Source organism: Suncus etruscus, chromosome 14, assembly GCF_024139225.1.
Source record: "Suncus etruscus isolate mSunEtr1 chromosome 14, mSunEtr1.pri.cur, whole genome shotgun sequence".
Lineage (NCBI taxonomy): Eukaryota > Metazoa > Chordata > Mammalia > Eulipotyphla > Soricidae > Suncus > Suncus etruscus.
In genome coordinates this window covers 3,674,394-3,695,747 of record NC_064861.1, presented here as the reverse complement: position 1 = coordinate 3,695,747, position 21,354 = coordinate 3,674,394, and the positions used below count along the sequence as shown (strand labels likewise).

The following is a 21,354-nucleotide window of genomic DNA, read 5'->3' as shown; positions in this document are numbered from 1 at the left end:
TTTTTTTTTTTTTGCTGGGTGTTGGGATGAAACATTCATTTCATATATTTATTGGTCATTTGTATCTCCCTGTCTGCAAATTTCTCTGCGTGTTGTTTCCTTGTTTTTCTTTGGAACTGAGAGAATAATGACATTTTTGTGATAGATGGGAATTGCTTGGAGTTTTCTGTATTAATTCTCTAATTTTTAGGTCACAAATAATTTTCCCTTCTCCGAAAGTTTAAATTTTGATATCAATCTTTATAAAATGTTTATCACTGGAGCATTTTATTTCATTTTACATTTTTGTTTGTTTGCTTTGGGCCATACTCAGTGGTGCTCAGGGGCTAGTCTTGGCTCTGCACTCGGGAGTTACTTCTGATCAGCTTGGGGGACCATATGAGATGCTGGGGATCAGACCTAGGTCAGCAGCCGTTTGCCAGACAAGTGCTCTACCTCTATTCTGTTTCTCCAGCCCCATGGTAGCATTTTAATTAATTTATTTTTGGCGCTGGGGTTTGGGACACCTCATAGCGGACAGACCCAGTGGTTGAAGGCACTCCAAACCAGGCAGACCCAGGGGTTCGGGATACCTTGAACCAGGCAGACAGAGGCCCTCCCACCTGCACCTGTGCTGCGATTCTGTCACTGCCAGCTGATCCCAGTCTTGACTCTAACAAAAGGCCTGTGGCTTCCTGTTTGTAGATATTGATGATGTTAAGAAGCACAAGCCTGGCTACTTGGAAGCCACACTGGATTGGTTTCGATATTATAAAGTGCCAGATGGAAAGCCAGAAAACAAGTTTGCTTTCAACGGAGAATTCAGAAACAAGGTAAAAAAAAAAAAAAACAGACCTTGGGGCACCTGTGCACCTTTCACTCTGGGGCATTCTTTCTGAATATCTATCTGTTTATGGTATGGTGGACAGACATACCTTTCACTAACTTCTAGAAATATTGTTTATAATTAAGTAATGTTTTTCCCCAAATGGAGGCAGTGGGTCTGCTGGGCTGATAAATAAGTGTGTCTCCATGTCTCAGGAATATCCCCTGTCTGGGGACAGCTGTGATCGGGTCCCCTGCCCAGTGAACTCTGCGGGTCTTGGTTTCGCCTTTCGGCCCTTAGCTCTCACTTAAAGGGCTGGCCCAGTGCATGCTTCCTTGGTTCGCTCTCCTGCACAGCTCAAGAAGGAGACACAGATCTGAGTAACTTGCCACTTGTCCACTGCCAGCCCCTCGAGATATGTGCCAGTGTATGCCCAGGTTGCCTCACCCAGGGCCGTGCTCGGGTCGCCCTTCTGGGACAGGGACCACCTGTCCGAGATGGTATGCAACTGATTCTCCCTTTGCTCTATGACTAGGCTTTTGCTCTTGAGGTCATTGATTTGGCCCATGAGTGTTGGAAAGCCCTGCTGATGAGGAAGCAGGACCGAGGAGATATTGACTGGTAAGTGTCTGCTTTTTTTGGGGGGGGTGTTGGGCCACACCCAGTGGTGCTCAGGGGTTATTCCTGACTCTGCACTCAGAAATTGCTCCTGGCAGGCTCCGGGGACCATATGGGATGCCAGGAATCGAACATGGGTTCTCTCCAGGTCACCTGCGTGCTCCGGCCCCCAAGTGTTTGCCTTTTTGATGAAATGTTATTTGATTTCATTGAATTTTTTATTTGAGGTACTACAGTTTGTGGTGGAATTTTCATATTGATTGGTGTTAGACAACTATGTGGGACTATTCAAATCTTACTTATGAAAGAGAACTATAATCTTTTCCAAGTAGAAATTATTTACAGAACACTTATCTGGAAAATGTGAGATACGAAGTCCTCAGCATTGTCCTGTTTCTCACAGGAGTCCAACTTCAGTTGGGAAACTGTCAAGTCAACACCTTTAATCTCAGTATATGTGATATATTGAAGAACAGTGGGAAAACGCATATGCGGTTACTTTATTTCTGTGATAATTATCACACCAGTTTTCAATAAGAACATTACAATTCTTTTAATCCAAATGGAGCTGCAAAATATCCGATTGTTTCTGGTAACCAAACTACAGTAATATATATGTAGGACTCACAATTTCTTTCACTGTAAGATGTTTCAGTGTATTTTTCTAATCATTAGCGGGGGACTGAGATACTTTCCTATATGGATTCCCTATAGATTTTAAGGAGTCTAACATAATAATACTCAAAGCTTCTGTTTTGGGGCCCAGTCCTGCAGTGCTTGGGGGACCTGTGGTTCTAGGGAGTAAATCTGCACTTCCCTTGTGCCAAACACAAGGACCAACCCTTTGAGTCCACTCTGGCCCCTTAATCTTTTTTTTTCCCTTTATTTATTTATTTTTTTTTTGTGTGTGGGAAGTTCTGTTTGTTTTCTTTTGGGACCAGTCCCAGGAGTGCTCAAGGCTTATTCCTGGCCCTGCACTCAGTGTTCACTCCTCACACCCCTTCAAGGACTATTTGGGGTTCTGAGGCTCAAACCCAGATTAGCCACATTGCAAGGCAAGCCCATTGCCCTGTCTCTCAGGGCCTCAACATTACTCTGCTTTCATCCCAAGAGCACAGTACTGTAGGACATTTGGCATTTATAGTCCTACTTGAGAAAGCATTTTAGGCAGTCACAGTGGCCAAAACAAATTCAAACATATCAAAACGTTTGGAATTTTACAGCCAAACAAGAGTCTGTAACTAGAGATTGAGGATGTTCTTTTTTGGTTTTGTTTTGTTTTTTTTGTTTTGTTTTGATCTTGCAATTGCTTCCTTTTTCCCTGATTATGAGTGAAGTTCTCTGTTCCTCCTAGCACCAATGTGCAGGTATGTGACAGCCCTTTCCTGTGCACTCAAGAGGAAGCAAGATCTTTCGTGGAGTCGGTAAGAGACAAGTGCCCACAGCATCCAGCAATTTCCAGTCATGGGGAAGGCTAGCACAGGTCCTGAAAAGTCCGCCAGGGAAAGGCACCAAAAAATTCCTAAACTTTCATACCTTCTAATTGATTTTTTTGAGCTCTGAGCACTTGAATCATCTAAAGGTTATCTGTTCTCCTGTCTACTCCATGTCCTGCGGTCACAGGTGGAACCTGTGTGTGTGTGGGTATGTGTTTGTATGTGTGATCCTGCTTCGTGTCCTAAGGTTGTGGGTGGGACACATGTTTTATCTCTGCTCCACATTAGCCCCTGCCTATAGCCCATACCCTCAGTTGCAACCTGCTATCATTTCACCTGAATCTTAAAAAAGGAAATAAATAAGACCCTTCTAGGGGGAGTGACATGCCCGGCAGCGCTCAGGCCTGAATCCTAGCTTTGCGCTTTGGCAGTGCTCAGATTGAACCCAGGTCGGTGGCATGCAAGTCAAATGCCCTACCTGTTGTACGATCTCTCTGGCCCAAAGAAAAATCTCCTTATCTAGTCTGAGTCTTCTGTCTTTTACTAGTCTCACATTAAATCCTTCCATGGTTTAGTTTGGGTTTTATAAATAATACGTACTTGGGGCCGGAGAGATAGCACAGTGGCGTTTGCCTTGCAAGCAGGCGACCCAGGACCTAAGGTAGTTGGTTCGAATCCCTGGCGTCCCATATGGTCTCCCGTGCCTGCCAGGAGCGATTTCTGAGCAGATAGCCAGGAGTAATCCCTGAGCATTGCCAGGTGTTGCCCAAAAACCAAAAATAAATAAATAAATAAATAAATAAATAAATAGATAATACGTACTTTACTTATAGTTAACTCTAAGATGAATGTTATGCTCTGAAGTCCTAATTTTATTTTGGGGGGGGAGCACACCTGGCAGTGCTCAGGGGTTACTCCTGGCTATCTGCTCAGAAATAGCTCCTGGCAGGCACGGGGGACCATATGGGACACCAGGATTCGAACCAACCACCTTACGTCCTGGATCGACTGCTTGCAAGGCAAACACCGCTGTGCTATCTCTCTGGGCCCAAGATCCTATTTTTAATTTTATTCTAAGATAGTAGGAAAATTGCCAATTGCCAATTGGGAAAAATGAGAGTTGGAATACATGGATATGACCTAGATCAGAGAGCTCCCCACAGGGGATGATGTACCTGTAGGGCTGCAGGAATGATACAGGGAGGCAACAGAATCTCCCTCATGTGCAGTTGGGGGATACTTTCTGTTTGATATCGATTTCTAGGGGGCTCTGGGAGTGATTTTCTGAGCAGGGGGCAGCAGGTCCAAAGAGGCTGAGAACCTGCGCTGGAAACAGTTGGGTCTGAGACACATTAACCTTTGGAAACCTCAATATTCAGAGGTCATTGTGCAGTTTGCTGACTCATTTGCACCCTAAGAACTGAGGAGCTGGGAGCTTTCTCACAGGAAGGGCTGTGCTGTCGAGTGCACAGAGGGAACCTGCAGAGGTGGCCTGGGAGGTGACACATCTGTCATAGTGAAAGTCTCTGTTGTCACAGCAGTCTGCATTTCCCTCATTGGGACCTCATGGGAGGTTGGAACCAGGCTCTGGGTCTGTCCCCAACAGCCTCTGGTTTGCCCTGTCGTGAACACCCACCCAGGTCACAGGTGGGTGTTTTGTTGGCTGCTCAGAATAATTCAGTATGTTGACCACATCCACCAACCTTATGGCACTTGAGCTGCCTTAGTCCTAGTTTTTTTTTTTTTTTTTTTTTTGGTGGGGGGAGGGTCACACCCGGCTATGCTCCAGGGGACAGCCTGACAGGCTCAGGGGACTACATGGAATGCTGGGATTCGAACTACCATCAGTCCTGGTTTGGCTGCTTGCAAGGCAAATGCCCTACTGCGGTGCTATCTCTCTGGCCCCATAGACTAGTATTTTGTATTTGTTCTGGGGCCACACCTGGTGGTGCTCCTGGCTGTGTGCGCAGAAGTCAAAACTGACAGGCTCAGGAGACCATATTGGATGCAGGGATCAAACCCAGGTTGACCACATTCGAGGCAAATGCCCTCCCCCTGTACTATTGTTTCAGCCCCTCAGTCCCAGGCTTGTTTGAAGACAAATGACCATTCACATTAAAACTTACTCACAAAATAGCACCCTGAAATCATGTGCTAGAAATCATGGGTCTGAAATACACAAAAACACGGCCAGATGTATTTAGAGTCTTCACTTGCCCCAGGCATATGGACAGATGCTGAGCAATCTCAATTCAGTAGGATTTTAGAAGAGCAGGACTACTCCAGGAATAGAACACTGGCCTCTTGAAACTGCCTTTTAAGGGTCCAATGAGTTAGTCCAGCAGGGAGGGAGGGCATTTGCCTTGTACACAGCCCACCTTGGTTATGTCTTCGGCATTCCATATGGTCTTCTGACCAGGAGTAATTCCTGAGTGCTGAGCCAGGAGTAACCCCTAAAAACCACTGGTGAAGCCAGAAAAAAAAAAATAAGTTACCTTGAAAATGTGTTGAGTGGCTGGAGCAATAGTACAGCAGGAAGGACATTTGCCTTGCATGTAGCCAAGCTGGGTTCCATTCCCATCTTCCCATATAGTTCCCCAAGCACTGCCAGGAGTGATGCCTCGGGCCTTCGCCGGCACCAGACTTAGCTTTGGTGTAGGGTCAGTTTTTCTTTCCTATGACAGCACAAGAGACATACTTGCTTTGTGTGTTTACCATGAGCAATGTTGTGTCTGGTTTCTTTCCAAACATTGTAGGAGGAACCCTTCTGGATACATATCTATGTCTAGACATGCATTATCACAGTTACTCTGTTCTTACGTTTCAGGTGCCTACCTCCTGGAGCAAGGAGACGGATAAAGAAGGTAAGTGGTGGGTCCTGAGGGGCTGGAAGACAGTTTTGTTGATGCTCCTGGAAGCCATAACCGCCCAACCCCCGCAAAAAAAAATTTTTTTTAAAGTTGCATTGACCTGGGACTGGAGCACAGGGGTTGGGTGGTAAGGCCGCTTCTTGCACGTGGCCAGCATAGGATGGACCCTGGTTCGATTCCTGGCATCCCATACGGTCCCCCAAGCCTGCCAGGGGCAATTTCTGAGCACAGAGCCACGAGTAACCCGAGTGCTACTGGATGTGACCCCCCAAAAGTTACATAGATCAGACACTTTTCATAACTAGTCCAATACTTTCAGGTGAAATATCTGATTTCTTTTTTTTTTTTTTGGGCCACACACGTTTGACGCTCAGGGGTTACTCCTGGCTATGTGCTCAGAAACCGCCCCTGGCTTGGGGGGACCATATGGGACGCCGGGGGATCGAACCGCAGTCCGTTCCTTGGCTAGCGCTTGTAAGGCAGACACCTTACCTCTAGCGCCACCTTCCCGGCCCCTAATATCTGATTTCTTATGTCAGCATATGAAAAGTACATTGATGACATTTAGGCTAGAAATTAGTGACTTTTCTGGATGAAATGCCGAGAGACTATCAAGTTTAATCAAGATTTTAATATGTGGGGCGGGCGAGGTGGCGCTAGAGGTAAGGTGTCTACCTTGCAAGCGCTAACCAAGGAAGGACCACGGTTCAATCCCCCGGCGTCCCATATGGTCCCCCAAATCAGGGGCAGTTTCTAAGCACTTAGCCAGGAGTAACCCCTGAGCATCAAACGGGTGTGGTCCAAAAAACCAAAAAAAAAAAAAAAAGATTTTAATAAGTGAATTTGGGGGTTTTCACTGTTTTTGTTTGTTGTAGGACAACACTTGGTGGTGCTAAGGGTTTATTCCTTGTTCTGTGCTTAGGGATCAGTCTTGACAGCCTTGTGGGACCCCATGGGGTGTCAAGGATCAAATCTGAGTCAGCCACATGGCAAGTGCCCTACCTGCTGTACTACCTCTCCAGCTCTGAAGATTTTCTTTATTTCTCTTTAATAATGAATTTGTCTTTTTTGTTTGTTTGCTTGTTTTTTGGGCCACACCCAGTGACACTAAGGGGTTGCTCCTGGCTATGTGCTCAGAAATTGCTCCTGGCTTGGGGGGACCATATAGGATGCTGGGGGATTGAACCGTGGTCCATTCTAGGCTAGCACTGGCAAGGCCTTAGAGCTCCACGCCACCACTCCGGCCCCTGAATTTGTCTTTTTTTTTTGGGGGGGGGGGGTCACACCTGGCAGCGCTCAGAGGTTACTCCTGGTTCTACACTCAGAAATCGCTCCTGGCAGGTTCAGGGGACCATATGGGATGCCGGGAATTTGGCATTTTAACTAAAGACCTTAAAATCAGAATTTACCTCATGTAGAAGAGAATTAAAATTGCCTTTTTAAGAGTTGCCATTTTTGAGAAACAAGTGAAAAGTGTTCTGAGATAAAAAGGATTTCAAAATGCCAGTCTGTGCATGTATTTATCATTTTGTACCTCAAAACATTGCAATGTAGGGGTCGGGAAGGTGGCGCTAGAGATAAGGTGTCTGCCTTGTAAGCGCTACCAAGGAACGGACCGCGGTTCGATCCCCCGGCGTCCCATATGGTCCCCCCAAGCCAGGGGCGATTTCTGAGCACATAGCCAGGAGTAACCCCTGAGCGTCAAACGTGTGTGGCCCAAAAACCAAAAAAAAAAAAAAAAAAAAAAAAAACATTGCAATGCTTTGCTTTGACCTAAAACATTATGAGAACATCCAGACAAGGAGGAAGTGGGAGAAAGACTTGCTGTGAGCCAGGCTCTGGGTATTTAGAGGAGTGAGTACACAGATGGGGTGGGATGGATATACATATATATATGTATGTGTATGTATATCTAATATATATAATATACATATATTCCATATAAGTCATAGCATAATGTGGCTTCATAGCATAATGACTACCAGGCAACCAAGGATGCCTCACTCCTTAGGGGAAACTAGTGATGCAGGAGGCAAAGGAGAAAGCTCTGAAAATTCTGAGGAGGCTTGGGCTGGATTCTCTCTCCTGGCTCAAGCCTCCTGCAGAGCACTAAGGTTGTGTGTTTGTCTGGGGCCACACCTGGCAGTGCCTAGGCTCCCTGCCTGCTGCTGCCTGTCTTGGAGGCTCTGGGGAGCAGAGAGCAGCTTGTCCCTGAGGTATATGTGATGCCTTGTCCTTCTCTCCCTCCTCCCAACACAGAGCAAGTGTGGCACTTCCTTGGCACAAAGTGAAATGCTCGGAGTCCTATTTGCAACGATTCCTGCCTCGATTCCTCGATTCCAAGACTGCTTTTCTCCAAGGCCCAGAGTTCAGCACCCCGTGAGAATTGGCTGACTTCCCATGCAAATTGCATTTTCAACTCCAATTTTTGGGTTTTGGAAAATGTAAATAAACATTGAAATTTTTTGATTAGTATCTTTCTGGATATTTGTTGGCATGGAAAATTTTTATGGGCCGGGCGGTGGCGCTGGAGGTAAGGTGCCTGCCTTGCCTGCGCTAGCCTAGGACGGACCGCGGTTCGATCCCCCGGTGTCCCATATGGTCCCCCAAGAAGCCAGGAGCAACTTCTGAGCGCATAGCCAGGAGTAACCCCTGAGCGGCACAGGGTGTGGCCCAAAAACCAAAAAAAAAAAAAAATTTTTATGTACTACCATAACAAGATAATAATAAACATTGAATTTGGTCAGTTCTGTTTTGGCGGGGGCACACCATCAGTGCTCAGGGATTTCTCCTGGTTCCAAACCTCAGAAATTACGCCTGGCAGGCTCGGAAGACCATATGGAATGCCAGGGATCAAATCCAGATTGGTCACATGCAAGGCAAATGCCTTCACAGCTGTGCTATTGCTCCTGCCCCTAGTTCAAATCTTCTTTTGATTTTCTTTTATTGAAACAGTCGTGGCCAACAGAATCCTTCACAGTTGAACTTGAGATATACAATGAGTCAGGGTCCTTCCCACTCCCAGTGTCAATCTCCCTCCACCACTGGCCCCCAAGTGCATCTTTCTTTTTTCTTTGTCACACCTGGCAGCGCCCAGGAGTTACTTCTGGCTCTGCTCAGAAATCGCTCCTGGCAGGCTCAGGGGACCACATGGGATGCTGGGATTCGAACCACTGTTCTTCTGCATGCAAGGCGAATGCCCTACCTCCATGCTATCTCTCCGGTCCCCCAGAGTGCATCTATACCACCATCCTTTTCCCCCTAGCCTTTCAGTTTAACAGGCCCCTTTAAGTTTAGATTGTTAAAGTTTAGATCCCTTGATTCTATTATCATTGACTTTGGCTTGGATATTTAGTTCTGTCCTTATTTATTTCCCTGCTAATGCATCCGAGACTACTTGGTTTTAGAAAATGTGGGAGTATATGGTAAAATAAAGTAATCTGTGCCCCAGGATTCCATGAAAAAGGTGGGAGCCCCAATATAAAAGATAAGAGATTTAAAAAATTCAATAAAAAAAGGTGTGCGTGACAGGTTTTTTTATTTACTTGTTTGTTTGCATAGGCACAGCAAAATATAGGGAAAATAGAAAAGAAAAACATTTGGCCTAAAAACAAGGAGACCTTACCTTACCCCATGAAGCATCCTGGCATCAAACCAACTATAGGCTCCGGGCATACTAAGTTGTCTAACCCCAAAGTCTTTCTCTGTGGTCCCAGTAAAAGCTCTTCACAATCACGGTTGTCATGGTCAGGTTTCTGTAGTTAGAGCCTAGTTCTAATTTCTATCTCTATAGCAACCCAGTGGTTTTTGTTTATTTTTTTTCCTGTTGGTTAATGTAGAAATGACACTTTGAGGAAGAGTTTTGTGATGCTGTTGTTGAGTTTAGTGGAGAATATTGTAGGATTTGAAATCCGTCATTGGTCCAGACTCCCTTCCACCAGTCTGACTCTTACTAGTGAACTTTGTGAACTTACTTACAGTGAGGAAGGCTCCTCTGTTACTGTTTTGTTGTTTTACTTTGTTCTGAGGTCACACCAGGTGATGTTCAGGTGTTACTCCTGACTTTGCTCTCAGGAATTACTTCTGGCAGTGCTGGGGGACCCTATGGAATGCTGGAGATTGAACCTGGGTCAGCTACATATAAGGCAAACACCCTCAAACCTTTTTCTCTTCTTGGTTCTTTGGTGTGTGTGTGTGTGTGTGTGTGTGTGTGTGTGTGTGTGTGTGTGTGTGTGTGCGCGCGCGCACGCGCGTATGCATGCGTGTTGCAGGCTGGAGAGTGAGACTGGGCCTACACAGGCTGGGCCAGGCAGTCTCATATTGAGCCTAATTTCTTCTAAGTCCATCCACTACTGAGGGGAGAGTGATGCTGCTCACTTAAGTCTGATGCTCTGGAAAGTTCTGTGGCCTGCTCAGGCCCACTTGGACATGTCAAACCAGAACTGAACTCTGGACTGTGGGGTTGCAAGTATCAGAATCTAGTGCCTTTTCCTCTTGGCCCTGTGGACTGCTTGATCCCCATCAGAGCCCCTTGCAGGTTGAGTTTGTTTCGTTCCCCCCACCACACACATACACACTTCCTGGGAGAACCAAGAGCAAGGAGGGGGCAGGGAGCAGGGCAAGGGCAGGTGGAATAGTGTCTGTGAAGGGCATCAGAGGTCAGAAGGTGTGTTTGGCTAGGCCTCATTAGTGATAGATGAAAGGACAGACCCAGACAGTAACAGCTGTAGTTGAACTTCGAGTGGTTGGGATGGTTGGCTCTTCTCTCAAGGCAGTCATGCTGGATTTGAAATCAGGGGACATACGTACACGTGGAGTGGAGAAGGGATGCTTCTTTGTGTAGAACCACAGACCCAGCACCTCTTTCTCCCCGATCCCTGTGCCATTCAAATACAGCCCAGACAGTTTCTGAAGCAGCAGCTAGTTCTTGGTATTTTTTTTCCAAGTGAGTCAATGACATCCAGAAAGTGGAATTCTCTGGGATGGATCTCACCTCACTTTAGCATTTTCAGCATTTCAGTGTTTACAGAGCTTTCTCCAAGCACCAGTGCAAAAACTGGAGCCTATGTGAACTACCAAGGCCTGGGTCTTCTTGCACTCTCTCTCTTCAAGATAAGCCAGGGCTGCTCACTGTTAGGCTCCTGAGCTACTTGGCCAGAGTTCTCAGTCAGAGTGAATCCTTTCTGGGCTTCAGTGCAATTATGGGTAATAGCTTCCAGGTTAAAAGCTTGGGGCCAGAGTGGTGGCGTAGTGGTAGGGCATTTGCCTTGAACGCAGCTGACCCAGGACAGACCGAGGTTTGATCCCTGGCATCTCATATGGCCTCCCCAAGCTAGGAGCGGTTTCTGAGTGCATAGCCTGGAATAACCCCTGAGTATCACTGGGTGTGACCCCCCCCAAAAAAAAGCTACCTCTTTCTCCTACTAGCTCCAGATTTAAAGCTGACCTTTACACCTCTTGATTCCAGAGTAGAGGCCATATTTTCAAAGAAGACATGCCATGGGGAGGGCTTGCCTGCCATGTGGCTGACCCAAGTTCAACCTCTAGGACCCTCATATGGTACACTGGGCCCTGCCAGAAGTGATCCCTGAGCACAGAGCCAGGAGTAATTTGAGTGTGTGCACGTGGGGAATGAGGTGGGGAGGAGAGGGAGAAAAGAGAGATAGAAAGGGAGAGAGAGAGCGGAGAGAGGGAGGGGGAGAGAGAGACAGGGATACATACAAAGCAGGCAGCATCTCTCCAGTGCTTTATCTCTGGGCCCCTGCAGACTGGCAAACGCCGCTCTAGTCACTATCCTGGGTCCCCTTTCCAACTGTCCAATTTTTTCTTTTCATACCTGGTTTGACAGGGGATGTGTCCAGGTCCAACTGTCATCACAGTGACGTTGTCCAAGGGGCATGTCCAAGTCAACCTGCCATGACATCAACACAGGGGAATCCCTAGAGCCACGAGCCAGCTGCTGGCTCTTGAGTTATTTTCATGAACCCTGAACTAAGGGCTCTGGCTTCCTAACATCCTTGTTAAGACAAAACCATGGCCAGGGGCTGGTGGATGTGGGTGTAGATCTGATCTCCTGCATTCAGGCTAAGACCAAGATGTCCCCTTGTCCTTCAGAGCTTATAGAATTGGAGGATTTCTGCCTCAGGGCAGGAGGAGGGAAAGTGCACCCTGCATCCTTCCAAACAGCCCCTGCCTTGGAGATGCTGCAGTGAGCAGCAGTGCTTCTTTCGAGGTGTTTGAGAGCCCCCTGCTCTTCCAGAATACTCCTCGGATGTTTTCCTCAGGAACTCTGCCCCTCTTCTCCATAGTCTTCAGCACATCCCCTAAAATGCCCTGTCAGCAAAGTAACTTTGGGTTAGAAGAATCTGGATTTGACAGTCTCCCATGAAACTCAGGGCTCATCCTAGAGTGGTTGTCCCCCCCCCACCCACGACCTCACACTAGGTGGGCGTATAGCCTCTCCTTTGCTATAGGAGGTTTGTGCCACGTTATTCTTTCATCTTCCAGTGTCTTAGAAATGGGAAGTGGAGCTGGAGCGAGAGCACAGCAGAAGGGCATTTGCCTTGCACTTGGCTGACCGGATTTGATCCTTGGTATTCCATTTGGTCCCCTGAACCTACCAGGAGTAAGTTCTGAGCACAGAGCCAGTAGTATCCCCTGGGTGTGACCCCAAAACCTAAAAAGCTGAAAGGGTTTGGGCAGCCTTTTCCTTCTGGCCTCCATTTGCAGACAGTGCCACAGCCTGGCCTCTGGCGCATCTCTCTGCTCCAATCTCATCTAACCAGGTTTGTGTTGTGTTTGTGTGTGTATGCATGCCTGTGCATATATACATGTTGCCAGGGATTGGTGACACATACACTATGACCTGACCACTGTAAACCTGTAACCCTTCCCTCAATACCCTTTTACCTAAGCTTACTTTTGAGATGTTAATCCCACCTGGATGATCAGACCTCCCACACCTGAGATGGGGAGGGCTGTTATAAATAAAGAATAAAAAAGTTTGTCATGGGGGAGGCAAGAGGAGAGAAGCAGCAGAGAGAGAGGCAGCAAAAAGCTTAGCAGAGAAAGACGTGAGGAAAAGCGATGGCGGACAGGGCCATGGAATAAAACTGATTCCAATGAAACTTTAGCTGACTGCTTGTGAATTATTTCTCCGCTGTTACCGTGCACCTGAGGGATTAGAAACACAGTCGCTAGGGCAGCCTCATCCAACACATGGATCACTTTATATTTTATACATATATATTTGTTTTGTTTTGGGCCACACCTGGTGATGAGGGGTTACTCCTTGGCTATGTGCTCAGAAATCGCTCCTGGCTTGGGGGACCATGTGGGATGCCGGGGGATCAAACCATGTCCTGTCCTAGGTTAGCATGTGCAAGGCAAACACTGCTTGCGCCACCGCTTTGATCCCTATATTTTATGTTTTTAATCAGCATGGCCCCTAACTCCCTTGAAAGTGAGCCAACAGGTCCCAAGAGATAGCACAGAGGTCAGGCCTTGTTTACAACTCAACTGGGCTCAACTGTGGTCCCCCAAACCCTATCAGGAGTAAGCCCCATTCTGAGCACAGAGCCAGGAGTAAAGGCTGAGCCCTGGCAGGGGTCAGGTAGCCCCCTCCAAAACAAACAAACAAAAAAAATAATTAAAATTTAAAAGGAAAGAGACGGTCAGAGATTTGGGATCCCTTGGGAAGGAAGAGTACACAAGGAAGTGGAAACACATAGCCTGCTCATGGATTGGCAGGATTAACATAATTAAAATGGCAGTACTCCCTAAAGCATTGTACAGATTTAATGCCATCCCTCTAAAGCAGGGTCTCAAACTCAATTTACCTGGGGGCTGCAGGAGGCAAAGTCAGTGTGAGGCAGGGCCACATGAGGGATTTCGCTTACCGAATATTTGTAATAAAAAATCGCATTAGTAAGAAAACAAATAGCAAAAAATCGCATTAAACATTTGCATACCCAGAACGGAACTGCTTGGGGTATGCAAATGTTTAATGCAAATTTTTTCTTACTAATGCGATTTTTATTGCGATATTTGAAGACCGGCCGCGGGCCACAAAATGTTGTATGGAGAGCCGCAAACGGCCCGCAGGCTGCGAGTTTGAGACCCCTTCTCTAAAGATACCCATGACATTCTTCAAAGTAGTGGATCAAACACTTGTGAAATTCATTTGGAACAATAAACACCCACGAATAGCTAAAGCAATCCTTAGGAAAAGAATATGGGAGACATTACTTTCCTCAATTTTAAACTACTACAAAGCAATAGTTATCAAAACAGCATGGTATTGGAATAAAGATCGATCCTCAGATCAATGGAATAGGCTTGAATACTCAGAGAATGTTCCCCAGACATACAATCACCTAATTTTTTTTTTTTTTTTGGTAAAGGGGCAAGAAATCCTAAATGGATCAAGGAAAGCCTCTTCAACAAGTGGTGTTGACACAACTGGTTAGCCACTTGTATAAAAGTGAACACAGACCCAGAACTAACACCATGTATGAAGGTAAAATCCAAATGGATTAAAGACCTGGATATCAGACCTGAAACCATAAGATATATAGAACAACACATAGGTAAAACACTCCATAACTTTGAGACTAAAGGCATTTTTAAGGAGGAAACAGCACTCTCCAAACAAGTGGAAGCAGAGATGGGAATATATAAAGCTGAGAAGCTTCTGCACCTCAAAGGAAATAGTGCCTAGGATACAAGAGCCACCCACTGAATGAGAGAAACTATTCACCCAATACCCATCAGATAAGGGGCTAATATCCAAATATACAAGGCACTGACAGAACTTTACAAGAAAAAAAAATCTAATCCCATCAAAAAATGGGGGACAAGAACAGACACTTTGTCAAAGAAGAAATACAAATGGCCAAAAGACGCATCATTAATCATCAGGGAGATGCAAATCAAAACAACTATGAGGTATCATCTCATGCCACAGAGATTGGTGCACATTACAATAATGAGAACAAGCAGTGCTGGCAGAGATGTGGAGAGAAAGGAACGCTTATTCACTGCTGGTGGTGATGCTGTCTACTCCAACCTTTAATGAAAGAGCTGGAAATTGATCTCCCATATGATCTAGCTATACCACTTCTAGGGATATACCCTAGGAACACAAAAATACAACTCAAAAACCCCTTCCTCACACCTGTATTCATTGCAGCACTATTTACCATAGCCAGACTCTGGAAACAACCAAGATGCCCTTCAACAGACGAATGGCTAAAGAAACAGTGTTCCATATACACAATGGAATATTGTGCAGCCATCAGGAGAGATGAAGTCATGAAATTTTCTTTCATGAATGTACATGGAATCTATTATGCTGAGTGAATTAAGTCAGGGGGAGAGATAGATGCAGAATAGTCTCACTCATTATGGATTGTAAAAGATATTTTTGCAATAATTCTCAGAGACAAGAGATAAGGGCTAGATACAGGGGTCTAAAACTCGTGGCCCGTGGGCCGTTTGCGGCCCTCTGTACAACATTTTGTGGCCCTACCCTAGAGGAATCTTTTTTGTTGTTTTGTTTTAGTTGTTTGTGTCACCCCCCAATGTTCAAAGATTACTACTACTGACTTTGCACTCAAGGATCACCCCGACTTTGCCTCCTGCGGCCCCCAGGTAAATTGAGTTTGAGACCCCTGAAGGTCCAGCTCACGATATGAAGCTCACCACAAAGAGTGGTGAGTGCAGTTAGAGAAATAATTACACTGACAACTATCATAATGTGAATGAATGGCCGAAGAGATAGCATGTAGGTAAGGCGTTTGCCTTACATGCAGAAGGATGGTGGTTCAAATCCCAGCATCCTATATGGTCCCCCGAGCCAGGAGCAATTTCTGAACGTGGAGCCAGGAGTAACCCCTGAGTGCTGCCAGTGTGAAAACCAAACCCCCACCCCCCACCAAAAAATGTGAATGAATGAGGGAAGTAGAAAGCCTGTCTTTAGTACAGGCGGAGGTAGGGTGTGGAGGAGGGAGATTTGGGGCATTGGTGATGGGAATGTTGCACTGGTGAAGAGAGTGTTCTTTACATGAGTGAAACCCAACTACAATCACATTTGTAATCAAGATGTTTAAATATTTTGTTTATTTTTTGTTGTGTTTTTTTTGCCACACCAGGCAGTGCTCAGGCCTTACTTCTGGCTATCTGCTCAGAAATAGCTCCTGGCAGGCACGGGGGACCATATGGGACGCCGTGGTTCGAACCAACCACCTTAGGTCCTGTGTTGGCTGCTTGCAAGGCAAAGGCCGCTGTGCTCTCTCCGGCCCCTAAATAAAGAAATTTTAAAAGAAAGAAAATGTTAATGTTGGGAGCAAGGTAGGGGAGAAAGGGAAGCTTGGCTTTCCTTAGGATTAAATGAGGCAGAGCCCAGGCCTTCTGGGCCAATTTGTGTAGTGCCAACAAATTCACAAGTTTGTTTTGGGGAGAGTAGGCCACACACTCAGGTAACTCCTAGCTCTGTGCTCATAAATTACTCCTGGCAAACTTTGGGGACCATATGGGGTGCTGGGGATTGAACCTGGGTCGGCCATGTGCAAAGCCAATACCCATCCCTCTGTGCTATTGCTTTGGCCCCCATAGGAGTGAAGTTATGTTGGGCTGGGGAGGAGACTCTCAGGCACATGGCAGACATGGCTGGGTTTGACCTCTGGCACCACAAAATGTATTTGACATGGAGGACCCGTACAAAAAACTATAATCAAAACCATCCTGAGGGGCTGGAGCAGTACGGGTGCTTACCGTGCAAACGCTGATCAGGGTTCAATCCTAGACATCCCATATAGCACCCCACGCCTCGACAGGAGTATGACATACAAGATATGTCTGAGTATGATTCCTCCAAAGACCAAGTGAGAAATTCAAACACAGTGGCTGTCCCAGGAGGGGATTTTACTGGACTTAGATACTGCTAGGAAGTGAGATCCTAGGCCAGCCTCTGTCCTTTGCCTGCTACTGAGACCTGAGCACTGCTGTGTGGGGTAGTGTCCCTCCTATGGCGCTGGGTTGCAAAGAAGCTTTTTATGATTCCATGAAGCTCAATAGAGCTTCAGACCTTCAGCTCCAGGTACCTCTTCTGACCACTCTGCACTGTGCCCAGACAGTGCCTGAAGTTCTGGCGGTTCCCTGCTAAGTCCCCCATAGATGCCTCCCATAGCAAGTTCCAGATGCTGAGTAGCTGTGTGTGCTGGATGCAGCTGAGAAGGACAAGTGGGGACTTTCCTGCCCTTTGTGGGTGTGATAGGCGCAGTAGCCCAAGGGAGTTAACCTCTTGTGAAAAACAGCATCAAGAAGGCTGGCAAATTGCCACTCGAGAGGTTTCATGTCCTTCGGTGGGGGGTGGGGGGGCACATTGACTGTTCTAGGGTTGTTACCCCTGTTCTCTACTTAGAGTCCCTTGTGGCAAATGTTGGGGGACCACATGGTGCTGGGATACCCCAACTTATTTGTTTGTGGGCCACATCCAGCAATGCTCAGGGGTTACTCTTGGCTCTGTACTTGGAATTAATTCCTGGTGGTGATCAGGGGACCATATGGGGTGCTGAGGATCAAAACAAGTCCTGTCAGCCACCTGCAAAGCAAGTGCCCTACCTGCTGTCCTCTCTCTAGCACCTGCCTCCCAATCCTCAGCGCTCTTGACAAGGACAACAGGCTTCCTGTGCTCTGCCCAGGGCTTGTCCTCCTGGGCTCAGGGAGGACTCGTGGGGGAGGGAGAGGGAAAGACCTGGCTCTCTCATGTCCCCACCTCTCCTCTCCTCTCCACAGCTGAGGGATTAATCACAGCAATGTGTGTGTGTGGGGGAGACAGAGGGCTGGTACAATGGGGCCACACGCATTGTGAATTTCCTTGAGTTCCTCTCCTTGTGGGACCAGTCTTCTGTCCCCCAAGCCAAGACTGTTTTTGTCCAACTGGGAAGAATCAGCTGCAACTTCTCAGGTGTTTGTGCCAGAGTCCTGAGAGCTGTCCCAGTGGGCCTGGTGGTGGGGGGGGGGGCTGCTGAGTTAAGAGTAGGACCCCAGTCTCTAAGGCTGGGCACTGAGAACACCTTTGTGGCAGTCCCTGGGCTGGTTTGAGCATTGCAGGGAACTTCCCCACTGGGAAAAGCTGGGCAGAGGCGCAGCCCTGAAACTGGAGTTTGAGCTGAGCCAAGAATGATCGAGTGCAAGCACCAGGCAGTGTAGTCTCAGCCGGCGGCTCAATGTCAGCAGGATTAAGGGATGGTGGCCATGGTAGAGGGCCAAGCCTCAGGCCAGAGAGGACAAGTTTCAAGTCAGCTTGGGGGCCTATCTCCCAACTCTCACATCCCCTGTGGGCTGGAGGGAATCCGCTGCCTAGCTGGATCCCTACACTGCCTCCTAGGGTCTCTTCTGGGGTTCATGGGGCAATGACATAGGTCACAAAGGTCTTTCTTTGAAAGCTAACAGCCGCTCCGGGGCAACAGGGGAGATGAGGGTTTACTTAGTACAGCTCGGACTCTTTATGACCTCAGGGTCCCTCCCCTCCTCTCTGCAGAGAAGGTACATCTGGGGTAGCCCCTAACCTTCAACTACTCCCTAACACTTCTCAGAGCTATGTGAGTGGGGGACGCTTGCAGCAGAATCAGTGGTAAGCCCAGACAAAGCTGAGGCTGCAGAAGCAGTTGAGAGAGAGCTGAATGTTGTGGAGCACTTGCACACACATCAACCCAGGTTCAATCTCTGGTAAGCTATATTGTCCCCTGAGCATAGCTATGGGTGGAGCCTCAAATTGTAACTAAAAAAGACCGTCTCTGAGGGCCGGATGCTTGCCTCGTATGCAGCTGACGTGGATTTGATCTCTGGCACTACAAATGGTGCCCAGAGCCACCCAGAGTACCATTGGGTCTGGCCCACACCTGGCAGCACTCAGGATTTACTCCTGGCTCTGCGCTCAGAAATTGCTCCTGATAGAGGGACCATATGGGATGTGATTTGAACCACCGTCTGTCCTGGATCTGCTGCATGCAAGGCAAATGCCCTACTGCTATGCTATCTCTGTGGCCCAATTTGGAAAAACTTACACACACACACACACACACACACACACACACCCATACCCATTAATCCAGGCAGCAAACAAAAACCCCCAGACCATACTTAAGAGTGCATTAAATAAATATAAATTTTATTAAAAACACTCACATAGCGTTATCAGGAATGATACAATAAACGCTTCCAAATAACCTGCATTCATAACATTACAATACTTACAGTATTTATATCCATCATCAGATTTTATAGACAAACTAAACATCTCATGAAATGAAAAATTTTAAAACAAGCATAAGATGTAGACTTCATTATCTTAGTGTCAAACTGAGATAGCTTCCTCCACCTGCCAGTCACAGCTTTCTGAGGGGACTGAGCTGGGCGCTACCTGGTGAAAAACTCACGCAAGAAAAGTTGCCACTGCGCGCCATATTTTTGAGTAGGCTCCTGCCTACAGTGACCACAAGGCCACTCAGCTCCCCCTCAGCTTGCCTCTCCTTGCACCTGGCTTCCTGCCTTGGTGGCCAGCAGTTTGACAAGTGACAGTAGATGACAAAGAAACCAAATATTCCTAGGGTGTGGTTGACTCGGCACCAGCCAATTTCTTGGGGCTCAGTCTAAAAGAATCCATTAAATATCAGGATTGTGTGGTTCTCAGGACAAACACTTCTGATGTTGGGTACTGCCCAAAACCCACAAGAAATTTTTTCAGAAGGCAAAAGCCAGGTTAAAAAATCTCATCAATTAATAAAAGGGCCTGTTTAGGCTATCAATTTACTTGAAATGTTACTGCATGAAACGTGATCAAAGTGACGGGGAGTCTGGCATGCACCCCAGAACTGGGGGGTCTGGCTGGTTTGAGGGTCTGAGGGTCTGTGGCCATGGTGATCACTGAAGTCAGAAGGTCTTAGGGAGCAATGGGCCACATGCCAAGTCAAAAGATACCCAAACTTCCTGTTTTACAATAAAAAGATCCAGCAGATTTAACATTAATTTTAGTTAGATTGGGGTCATGTAGAAGAAAATAGGGAGGAATTCAAAATAAAAGGGTTCATTCCCTGAAAAAAGGATTTGTGAATCGACAACAATTTTAACTAACACAGGTGACATCGTTGGCATCAGGAGAACGTGAGCTGAAATATCCCTGAATTTTTAGAACAAAAAGGTTGAACTTCAAGTTAGACTTGCTCAGAAATCAAGTATTGACAAAGGTATGTTTCTGATAATTAAAAATAAAAGAGACTTACTAAAAGAACATGATGGTACACAATGCCAGAAGCTCTCGCTCTCCACTCCAAATCCTATATTGCCAAACTAGTGTTGAGGTATATGACAAGTAGGAGGTCACTCAAACCTGTGATGAATCCTTAGCTCACATTATGATCTATCTGTAACAGGCTGAGTAGCACCATCATGATGTGAATTCATTTTACAGTACTAAAATACTAAAGCGTGTTAAAAAAGTTTGGTTTACAATTTAATTTACTTACTATACATCTCTCTGCTTCTTTATACAAATTAATGATTTAAAACCACCACAGCAAACCAGCTGCCTGTTTCTTAGTCCTGAACAAGGAAACCCTGTTTGTTCATCCGCAGGCACCAATTTGTCAGGACACCATCTTAGAGGGTGACCGATGGATAGGGCTGCCCACAGGCACCGGCTTCTGGTCAAGCTTTGCACACGGCCAACTATGACCTGCGGTCTTCAGGGGAAAAAATGACCAGACTGTATGTGAGCAGTAATTCTGTATAAAACTATTTTACAGTATAATATGTGAGATGAGCACCAGAAGCACATTTGGTGAGCGAATGATTCCTTTCGATCCAGAAGCCCTCGGGCTGGACTTCACTGGCCGTTTGAAAAAACGAACACATTTGCTCATCAGCAATGCATGGCTAAAAGCAAGGAGTTTTATAGCTTTTCTTGTTTGCTTTAAAAATAAAATAAAAAGACTTTTCTGTCGTAAAATGAGAGTAAACTTTCTCTTTTAAACGTCTCAGTACCTTAGCATTGTTCAAGTTGTCCAAGCTTAGGTAGACAAAGTGCTTCTAAACACCATATAAATCTCTATCCTATACACGTGTGCGCATACACATCCGAGTGTGCACCGTATGTAGCACACGTCTTATCGTCCTGCGAGGACTGCGCAGGACGAGCAGAGGCTTCCTGGACACCCACTGGCTGCCTCCAAGCTAAGCTTGCATCAGATCAAAAAGTGGGATGACAGCACGGACAGAGCATCTCGATGTAGAAAGGCATCGAGTCAGTGGCTGTAAGAGACACTGTTTTCTTAGCACCATTTCTTAGCATCCCCAAGCAGATCCAGTGTTTAGCTGTCTACTCACTGAGACTCCCCGAAATGCAGGCAGGCCACCTGGCATAGTCCGTCGGTGCGGCCGCTCAGCTAGATGTCCCTGCTGAACGAAGGGCCTCCCGAAGGCGCTGGCACGGTGGGGCCTGGCGCCGCGGGCTTTCCAGCGCCGCTCGCGTCTTGCGAGGAGACACAGGGCCCGGGGATGCGTTTCGACAGCAGGGCCCGCTGTCCTCTCCAGTGCGGCGCAGGTGCGGCGACGCCGTCGGGCC

At 46.8% G+C, this 21,354-nt stretch overlaps 1 protein-coding gene across 1 annotated transcript in view; it reads left to right on the top strand.

Annotated features, from left to right (window-relative positions):
* PPA2 (inorganic pyrophosphatase 2) overlaps window positions 1–12,117 on the top strand; it is a 45,059-nt gene extending 32,942 nt beyond the window's left edge. The window contains exons 8-13 of the mRNA XM_049786540.1: window positions 685–812; window positions 1,341–1,426; window positions 2,778–2,847; window positions 5,687–5,723; window positions 8,018–8,108; window positions 11,844–12,117. Coding sequence (XP_049642497.1) covers window positions 685–812; window positions 1,341–1,426; window positions 2,778–2,847; window positions 5,687–5,723; window positions 8,018–8,108; window positions 11,844–12,117 — 686 coding nt within the window. The remainder of the gene's footprint in view (window positions 1–684; window positions 813–1,340; window positions 1,427–2,777; window positions 2,848–5,686; window positions 5,724–8,017; window positions 8,109–11,843) is intronic.
* Window positions 12,118–21,354: the final 9,237 nt, after the last annotated feature.